Here is a 10,765-nt window from a genome sequence, read left to right on the forward strand (position 1 = left end):
AATAAAATAAAACAAGAATTTTGAACCTGCTTTTGTCCAATGTTCACATTTATGTTCTGCAAATGAGCTCATTCAAGTGGGGAGGTTTCATGGTTAGTTAAATATTTGACCCTATTCACCTGCTCTGTCTCCACTTAAATATTCCTCTACGTATTTTATAATCTTTATTAAATATGAGCTAATTTCATAATATTCTTGAATAAAGTGACATATTTCTGGTTTGAAAATTGTTGGAAACATCTGGGAGAATGTAAGAACTAAATATAACACAAGTTTAGTTGTTTTTTACATTCACAGCCTCATTTAAACAACAGTTATTCTTAAAAACATGCAGAAAATCTCTGATTTATGGAGTCATAACAAGAGAGATCTGTAAAAACATTTGACTATATTTTTTCCTAAAAGTGCAATCATGTTTATATTACTTATATTTATCATAATTATAAATACCACAGTAACTCAAACCCTTTCTCTCATGTATATCCTATTTATTATTGTATTCTAATACTTTTATACCTCTTTAACTGTTTTTAATTGGCCTTAAATATTTTCCTTATGCACTCTCACTTTGATGTTTACAATACAATGATAATAAAGACTATTCTATTCAACAAAATGAGACAAGAGTTTTGAACCTGCTTTTATCCAATGTTCATATTTATGTTCTGGAACTGTTTGAAAATATGCTCATATTTCTTTATACAATGCCTCATTTGCATATTTAAACATCACACTTCATGGAAGCTTGTAATATAAAAAGTATTTGATATAATGTCAGTAATGAACTGGGGAAGTTTACTGATGAAGTGTGTGTGAATACCTTCATGGTGGTCATGTTTCAGTGTTTTATTACCTCTCTGAAGAAGGTTGAATGATTAGAGTTTATGTGTGTGTTGTGATGTCGTTCCTGTATCTGACCTCCTCCTGTTTCCCGTACAGAGAGGAGGTGATGGCAGCCGGCTGCCCCTCTCTCTTTTTCTATTTTCTGCCCTCTGTGTTTCTGCAGCTGCTGCCCGTCACTCACTCTCTGACTGTTGGCAGAAGGTCGGCGGCTGAAAGGACGCCGGACTTCTTCTCTTTCCACCAGTCAGCCATGAAGCTCCAGCGTGCAGCACTGAGCTCCGTGTTCCTGCTCGCTCTCCTCTCCTGTGGTGAGTTTTCACATTTAAACCCATAGATTTCAATGTGTTGTAAATCTGTGAGTTAAAGTGTAACTGTGTTTTTGAAGGCCCACACTGACTGTTTTAGAGTTAGAGCAGCATGTGTTTGGTGTCTGTTTGTCTAGATTTCTATTTATCTTATTTTCATGCTTGAACGTGCAAAGATTTCTGCACTTTTCCCCTCAATTATTTACTTATAAGTGTAGAAAATCCTCTGTAACAGGACACTAAAACTCTACACTGGAAATAAACTCAATTTAGTCAATTAATGAATTTGTCAATCAACCAAACTAATGGGTAACGATTCATATAGTTGATTAATTGTTTTAAGCCTGTTTTAAAAAGCAGAAATGCCAAAGAAATCACTGGTTTTAGCTGCTCACATGTAGATATTTAATAGTTTTCTGTTTCTTTAATAATTGTTGGACAGAAAAAAACTATTGGGCTTCAGGTGGTATTTACAATTTTATGGTATTTTATAGACTAATCAATCATCAGATTCATCAATAATGAAAAGAATTGTTATAATTAGCCCTTTAAATGAAGAATTAATGGTTAAAAATAAGTAAATAGCATTAAATTACAAGTGTTTTTTATTGTAAACGCCACATGTAGATATTTAATATTTGTATGTTTCTTTTCCTATTATTCGACAGAAGAAAACAATTTGTTTATGTCAACTTTGGCTTTAGGGAGAATTTATATGAAAATAATTGTTATAATTAGCCATTTAAAGGAAGAATTAATTGTTAGACATGAGTAAAAAGCATAAAATCACAAGTGTTTTTTTTAACGTAACTGTGGACGACCCTGACTGGGCTTTGATTTTATATTAAAAAAAAAAGTCAACATATCTGAGAATAAAACAAACAAACATGGCCGTGTTACAGACTGTAAGTATTTACGTTCTGAAAACAGAGCAGCTGCCATGATACTCTGAAATATGACCGTCATGAAAGTATTCACACACTCAGGCAGGTTTGTTTTCCTGCAGGGGAGTTCTTTATTTACAGCATATTACAAACAGGGAACTAGAAAGGTTTTCTTTAAAGCTTGTTTTCTTTCTTTTCTCCACATTTTTTAATTGAATTTGCAGGTGGTCAAAAAAAGAAAAAGTGCAACAGTTGTACAATGTGTCAATACATCTGCCTTAAAAAAAACAAAAACCCAACATAACTCCCACTATCCCTCCCAACAAAAATAAATAAGGTAATTCAAGAAAAAGAGAAGGAGAAAAAAAAGGGGGTTGGGGGGGTGTTGAGGGTTCTCTCCTTCCAGGCACTAGAAAGTGTTCTCAGCATCATCAGGAATAACAGTGATACTGTTACTAATAAGAGCCAGCAGTGGGTCCCAGGTTTTGTGGAAGGCTTTCAAAGATCCACTCTGTGAAAACCTTAACCTCTCCAACCATAGACATTGCAAAATTTCACATATCCAACTATTGTGAGTAAGTGGAGAAACGTTTCCTTTTAAGGAGAATGTTGCGTCTGGCGAGCAGGGTGGTAAAGGCCACGACACGTTGTGTAGTAATGGGCAGATTTTTAGACGGAGGAGCCCAAAAAGAGCAGTCAGGGGATTGGGTTCCAAATTTGTGTTAAGAGCCTGTTAAAGGGTTTGGAATATATCGGACCAAAATTCTGCAAGCTTTGGGCGTCCAGAACATGCGTGCGTGGTCGGCTGAGGACTGCTTACAGCGGTTAGAAGCATCACTGTGACTGGGGTATATCTTAGCCAGTTTAGCGTTGGTGAAATGGGCTCTATGGAGCACCTTCCACTGTAATGGGCCGTGCCTGGCACAAATCGATGATGAGTGGACCAGTTTCAGAATGTCCCTCCGGTGGTCATCACTAATATCTACCCCCAAATCCTTTCCCCATGCATTTTTAGGTGAGACAGTGGGGACTGGGCTCAGAAGAGTAATCTTATTATAAATGACAGATATCAGTCGTTTGTGTTGTACGTTGAGAGACAGGAATTGGTCCATATCAGCTTAAGGGGGGCGGTTCGGAAAATGTGGGAATTGCTTTTGGATAAAATGTCTCATTTAAAGGTACCCGAAAAAGTGGCTATTAGGCAGGCTGTATTTGTCCAACATAGATGCAAAGGATGCAAAAAACCCTTCGTCATACAGGTCCTTAAGTGTTTTGAGGCCTTTATCTGACCATATGTGGAATGCAGGGTCGGTGCAGGAAGGGAGAAACGCATGGTTATTCAAAACTGGGGCATGGATCAAAGCCCTTTGCAAGCCGTACTGTTTCCTGAACTGGATCCAGATTTTAATGGCATTGGTGACGACCGGATTGAATGAGACCTTGTGGGCAGTTATGGGGAGCTGTGAGCAAATCGTAGAGTGCAAAGAGCAGGAGGAAGATGTTATCTCAGTATGAGCACAGGGTGGGCAGGTGTCTGCAACTTCACTGCGGAGCCAATATAAAAGTTTATTAATGTTGCAGGTCCAGAAGTAGTGATGGAAATTAGGGAGTAGTACTAGTACTACTAGTACTAGTCCCCCTTCAGGTTTAGGGAGTTTTTTTTTATACGGGCTGGTTTATTCTGCCAAATAAAAGCGTTAAGTTGTTGGTCTAGATTAGTTAAAAAACTATTTTTAAGACAAATTGGGAGGTGTTGAAAAAGGTAGAGAAACTTTGGTAAAATGACCATTTTAATAAGATTCACCCGGCCTGCAAGGCACAGGGGGAGGGTCGCCCATCTAGACAAGTCTGACTTGCATTTATCTAATAGTGGCTGGAAGTTCTGAAAAAGGTCCCTGAAGGAGCTGGTGATAAACACCCCCAAATACCTGAAGGAGGAGGTTGTCCTCATATAAGGAGAGTTTGTGGACTAGACCAGAATGAGTGATGCCTTCAAACTCATGCTGGGTTCTAAGCCAGATGGATAATGGCTTGATGGCTATGTTGACAACAAGAGGGAGAGCGGACATCCCTGCCGGGTCCCACATTTGAGAGGGAAATATGCTCAACGGTCACCGCAGAGGAGGTAATATACAGAAGCTTAACACAAGAAATAAAATTAGAATCAAAGCCAAATTTCTGCCAAATGAAAAATAGGAAGCACCACTCCACCCGGTCGAAGGCTTTCACTGCGTCTAACACCACTAGAATGGTGTTGAAGAATGGGTGTCTCCCTTATATGAAGCCTGTCTGGTCTTGTGAAATTATCGATGACATCACAGTTTGGAGGACGGAGGGTGAGGACCTTAGCAAGGATCTTACAATCTACGTTTAAAAGTGAGACCGGTCTTTTGTTGCCACTTGATGTAATATCCCTGTCTTTCTTCAGGAGCAATGAAATGGGCGCCTCATACAAGGTCGCTGGCAGTCTGCCTTCAGTAAAGGGGTCGTTAAACATTCTTACAAGGATGGGAGCTAATAGCACCAAGTACTTCTTAAAGAACTCAACTGTAAAACCATCGGGACCAGGAGATTTCCTATTCTGTATAGACTTGATCACTTCATGCACCTCCAGCAGAGAGATGGGTCTACAGAGCTCCCTAGCGATGTTTATATCAATCTGAGGATAAGTTAAACAGTCTGAGGGGTTGGGGGTCGCTGCAGTAATTGGGCTGCATTCAGAAGACTTATTGATAATCACTGGATCAGAATCAGAATCAGAATCAGGAATACTTTTATTATCCCGGGGGGAAATTATTTTTTGTTGTTTTATTATACAGACTAAACATATATTAGAAAAACTCAAATTTAAGGTGACAGAAATTAATATTTACAGTAGTGAAATATATACATGATCAAAGATTGTCTGTGGTTGAGTCTGAATTACAGAGAAGAGGTGACAGACTCTCTAATAGATGCATTGTATAGTTAAATAACCACAGGCAGGAAAGATTTCCTGTGGCGCTCTGTGGTGCATCGAGGAGTCTTCTGCTGAAGGTGCTCCTCTGCTGGGCCAGTGTGTCATAGAGAGGGTGGGAGACATTGTCCAGGATAGACCAGAGCCTGGACAGCATCCTCCTCTCTGCCACGGTCGTCAGGGTGTCCAGCTCCAGCATGTGACCGCGAAGAATGTCATATTGGCAACAACAGACTCATAAAACATCCTCAGCATAATCCGGCAGATGGCAATTTCCACCAGCCTAGCCCTTTCCGCCCTACTTATTTGAGAAATATAGGATATCACTTCTCCTCCAACAGTAGCTTAATGCACTTTCCACAGAGTGCCACTGCTGACATCAGGGTTGTCATTAAACTCATGTAAGAACGGATTTGAGTCCCAACAAAATCTTTAAACTTTCTAAAATCTTTAAACCTACTATCTGACAGTAAGTTTGAGCTGAACCTCCATGGTGAGCATGGAATTGTATCTCATGGAAAACTAATGTCAACTGTGATATGGTCAGAAGTGACTATTGGGTGATATTCACACGCATTCACGCAGTCGAGGAGATTGTTATCGAGTAAAAAGAAATCAATTCGGGAGAATGTGTGGTGTACATGGGAGAAAAAGGAGAAAGATTTCCCATGGGGGTTTCTAAACCTCCAGGGATCAGAAATTCCCAACTGTGATACATATGTGTTTACTGTGTGTGCTGATTTAGATAGTGTAACCTGTGTAGGAGAAGATCTGTAAAGAGTCACATAAACCGAAACTAAGACCACTGGTGTGTTCTGGAGTGTGTCTGACACTATGACATAGCTGCCATCAGTATCTAGGATTACATTTGTTGGCTCACACAGGACCCTTTTATGAATGATGATAGCTGCCCCTCTAACTCTATCTGTAAATTTGGAATTGAATAAGTGGCTCATCCACTCCCTCTTACAGTTTTTTTTGATTGCTTTGACCTGGTTGAAGAAACTGGTAACCTCTCAGTCTTCATCATCACTCTCTCAGCAGAGCAAAAGACACCTCTTTCAAATGAGTTAACCCATTGTCATTGTTTTGACACACTGCCTACACCCTTTTGCAAATCAGTTAACGCAGATGTCATTCAAGCAGTCCAAACTCCACTGCTTTAGCTGTGGTAACCAAACAGAAACTATATGTTCCAATCTCTTAGAAACTTCTTGACCAGTATGAAATCACTAAAGCACCTGTTTGACACTGCTTCACAAAACTTTTCAATTTGCAAGCAGTCTGCAGGCTTCCTCCATACTCTCCATTTTTAAATCCTATAGAGGAATTCTTCAGTGCATGGAGATGGAAGGTTTACGATCATTGCCCCTATGACCAGATGCCCTTGATCGATGCAATGACCGCTGCTGCCCAAGATATAGATGTAGAGGCATGCCAAGGCTGGATCAGGCATGCAAGAAGATTTTTCCCTCGGTGCATCGCAAGAGAAAATATTGAGTGCGATGTAGATGAGGCCATGTGGCCCATTCGTCAAGAGAGAATTGACTAGAAGGGATTTTTTTCTTTATTGTATAGAATTTATATTTTCATTTTCCTTATGTCTTACACAGTGATGGATTTTTATACTATATATGTGGTTTCTGCTGGAATATTTCATTTCTTAGCCACAATCTCAAAAAAAAAAGAATGAATACTGCATTCAATAAAATTTGAAAAATCAAAAATCATTGTATATGATTCTGGATCTATGTTTTGCAAGAAAGCAAATTGGCACTGACATGTAAGCTGCTGACCAGTAATGCAGCACTGATTCACAGTGAGAGCTGAATGTTGTATTTTGATGCCCCTTGTCTAATGACTGATTGGAAGCGCTTATGCACTTGTGTGCAAGTTGTGTTGTTTGAGGGCAAAATTTGCTTTTGGTCCATATTATAAATCTTTTGGCGGAGGTAGAGCCTTTTGCAGGCAAAATGAGTCATTTTGACCGTTGGTGCCACTGTTTAGGCCTTTGCGTTAACAGTTTTGAAAAATGTGTATTTTGAGTCGACTACTACAAAAGCAATAAAAAAAACTGTAATACGTGAGGTGTCGAGGTGGTGTGAGCTGATTTGAGATGTGTTTCCTGCAGAAACATCACATCCCCCTGAAGGTGCTGTAACTGTGTCAGGACCTTGCTGATTTTGATCGCTTTGTTCATTCCCTTAGTATTTCAGGAAATCAGACGCACTCCAGTGCCTGTCTTTACAGCATTAGCCATAGGGACAATAATAATAAGAACCCAAACGAAGAACCCAAACGCACATAAAACCGAACAAAACAACATAAAACAAGACAATAACATTTGTGACCCATCTGAGGGCTACTACTATAGAAAAAAACATCACCTGAGCGCTCCAGCTCAAACTAAAAGTTGTATTATTGTCAGACTAGAATTCATAGTATTTTCAGCCTTAAAGTCGTATTTCCAGACTAAAAGTGGTAGTATTTTCAGACTAAAAGTCCTATTTTCAGACTAAAAGTTGTAGTATTTTCAGACTAAAAGTCGTATTTTCAGACTAAAGGTTTAAGTATTTGAGGCTCGGATTCTGTGTTGATGTTGAATATTTGTGCATGAATGCAGCTGGAATATTCATCCACAAACATCAGATATAAAAGGAAAACATTTTACTGCACTACTTTGAAGACTTTAAGTGAACTTGGCTGATAATACCATGTACGTTGTGGGATGGTTTGTTTTGTTGATGCATTTATCTAGTAGTTGAACTGTGGCATTGAAAATGTGAAAGAATACTTATTTCATTGACTTAAATGTGAAATTATGAGTGTTAAAATGTGTGTGTGTATGTCAGAGTGTTGGTGCAGGAACGAGGAGGAGCGTTTGATCAACTACCTGATAAAAGAGCGTGGTTACAACAAAGAGCTGCGTCCCGTTGAGAGGCAGCAGGACGCCGTCGACGTTTACCTCGCACTCACACTCTCCAACCTCATCTCTCTGGTACAGACCGTGTGTGTGTGTGTGTGTGTGTGTGTGTGTGTGTGTGTGTGAAGCTCAACATGTACCACACTACAGTTGATCTTTTAAAGAGAACTGAAATAATGTAAAATCTGTTTGTCATTTGTAGAAAGAGGTCGACGAGACTCTGCTCACAAACGTATGGATAGAGCATGTAAGTAAATGTTACTCCTATCTCACTTTTCACATTGAAGGCAGCTTCTTCTTCCTGAATATGTCCAATAACTATCCACATGTGCTGATAGACTTGGGTGGACTACCGGCTGTCGTGGAACTCGACAGAATTCGACGGCATCGAGACGCTTCGTCTGCCGACCAGCATGGTGTGGCTGCCAGAGATCGTGCTGGAAAACAAGTGAGATTCACTTTCCTTCTTATTATTATTTACATGTGTGGAGACAGAAAACCTCTAATGTTTCGCAGCAAAAGGAGACTTACGAACTGAAAGAGGACTTAATACATTTGTGATTTTATTTAAATACGAAACCATACATTTTGGGGGCACAGTGCTTGTCTTGTGGTGTGCCACAAGGTTCCATCCTTGGTCCTCTTCCGTTTGCCTTGTATATGCTTCTTCCTGGACAGATAATGAGACTATGCAGATGATATTCAACTATACATCTTTAAAACATCATTGTTGTTCACTGTAAGTCTTACAAATCTAGTCTTGTCTTGAAGATGAGCTAAATGCACTTAATTATTAATTGATAATTTACAAGACAGCCCGCTCAAACCATTTTTTTCTTGGTTTGTTGTTTTATTAAAGGATCCCAATTAGCTAGTCTTCCTGGGGTCCTGGGTTGGCTCCAGAACAGCTTTTAAATTAACCTTGAGTTTAAATTGTTGAACTTCAAATTAGTAAGTAAGAACAAAGAAAAGATAGTTCAACCTGTCCTGTAACCGCCTGTATGTACAGCATTTGAGTGTGTCGTGATCCCGCCTGCCTTCTCTCTCCTCCAGTAACGACGCCCAGTTTGAGGTTGCTTACTACAGTAACGTGCTGGTGGATTTTAATGGTCTTTGTTACTGGTTACCTCCTGCCATCTTCCGCTCCTCCTGCTCCATCAACGTCAACTACTTCCCCTTCGACTGGCAGAACTGCACGCTCAAATTTGTGTAAGGCTGCGAAACGAATCGCGCATTGTCCAGTCTTCACAACTTTACATAAAGACTGTGGTGTGTTTAAAGCCACTGAATTTGTGAAGGGAAAAAAAGGGGCAAAACTACTTTTTACTTTACTTTATGTCAACATATTCTGTATTACTTTTTGGGAATGTGCTTTCTCTTCTATGACTGTGTTTGGATTATACTGGAAACAATTTATGTACGGTTTTGGGTTTCCGATATTAAGGGAGAGAAAATTAGGATTTAGATACCGATTGTTTTCATCATAAAATTGTAGAAATCCACTTTAAAAAATCCGAAAGTTGATCTTCTAAACTATGAATCAAGAGCTCACAGCAAGATGATAATAATAATCACATGATAGTTTAGTCCAGTGTTTCCCAAACTTTTTTTTAAATGACAAACCAAAGTTAGAATAAACTGTATCTGTTAATCATGAAAACTGTTTGTACAGCCATTTGAAAGAGATATACCTGTATGTATCTTTTATATTTAAAACACAGCCTAAAGTAATGCATTCCGACGGAGTTAAGTCGTCACAAAGATGGGACAAAGTAAGTGCAAGTTGTATAAGTGTAATAAACACATTAGGGATAGGATAATATTAATTTTTATCGGGAATTAAGATAAAATTATTCACAATAAGTCAATCTTGGTGCATGTCTATTATCAGGATACACAAGTGACCTGACCGGTCACTATTCTGCAGTTTAATTCAGTTTTTCTGTTTTTTTCTTCCAACACTAACATTATTTGTTCCATTAGCCCATAAGTTCAAATCGTGCAGTGTTCATTGTTAATAAGATTATATTAAAATAAAATGACACTTTTATTTTTCATGCAAATATATGTCATATGTTTCTATTTAAAACCCATGTTGCTTTGCAGCTCTCTGACCTACAACGCCAAAGAGATCAGGATGCTGCTGAAGGAAGAAGCGGACGAAAACGATAACACAATGACAGTGGAGTGGATCATTATTGACCCTGCTAGCTTCACAGGTAAGCAGCTCATCTTTGCTCATTTCTCTTCTTTGTGATTTTTATTTTTTGATTGATGCAACAGATGTACAGGCAAACATCAGGCAGGCCAATAGCATTTTAGTTGAATCTTCTCATGTGCTTCATTCTGAATATGTTTTGTTGAAAGGAAACACAGTAAACACACTCCATAGTATTAACCACTGACTGCTTATTTATTTTTGTATTTAGCTGTTGCACTGATATGCATAGAGTCTGAGCAATAGATTCTTATATTTATTAAAATTATTACTAAATGTATAGTTGCTTTTGTACTATATTGTGGATGAGTGGCATATGTCTGCAGGTATCTGAGTGTGGGCGGTGACCTTTGTATGGATGTGGTGTGTTTGCATTCCATCAATCTTTGGGTGGCAGCGTTCCATGAATTGATGTTTCTGTTTTTTCTTGTGTTTAATGTTAAACCGTCGATGTCCAAATCAAATTTCTCCCCTGGGAGACAAATAAAGAAACAGACCCAAGACTCGTTGATTCTTGACAAATAACCTGCTCACTTCAGCATGTTGCAGGACACTAAAATCATTTACATACATAGTTTTGGCGGCAGTAGCTCAGTCTGTAGGTGACTCAGCTGGGAACCGTAGGGTCGCCGGTTC

The 10,765-nt window shown here is 39.0% G+C and overlaps 1 protein-coding gene across 1 annotated transcript in view; it reads left to right on the top strand.

Annotated features, from left to right (window-relative positions):
* The first annotated feature begins 1,092 nt into the window (after positions 1-1,092).
* Positions 1,093-10,765, top strand: part of chrnd (cholinergic receptor, nicotinic, delta (muscle)) — a 16,303-nt gene continuing 6,630 nt past the window's right edge. The window contains exons 1-6 of the mRNA XM_083936303.1: positions 1,093-1,151; positions 7,841-7,986; positions 8,114-8,158; positions 8,250-8,359; positions 8,965-9,120; positions 10,018-10,130. Of these exons, the coding sequence (XP_083792429.1) occupies positions 1,094-1,151; positions 7,841-7,986; positions 8,114-8,158; positions 8,250-8,359; positions 8,965-9,120; positions 10,018-10,130 (628 nt within the window). The 5' untranslated portion in view covers position 1,093. The remainder of the gene's footprint in view (positions 1,152-7,840; positions 7,987-8,113; positions 8,159-8,249; positions 8,360-8,964; positions 9,121-10,017; positions 10,131-10,765) is intronic.

The sequence above is a fragment of the Echiichthys vipera genome, assembly GCF_963691815.1.
Source record: "Echiichthys vipera genome assembly, chromosome: 21".
Taxonomy (NCBI): domain Eukaryota; kingdom Metazoa; phylum Chordata; class Actinopteri; order Perciformes; family Trachinidae; genus Echiichthys; species Echiichthys vipera.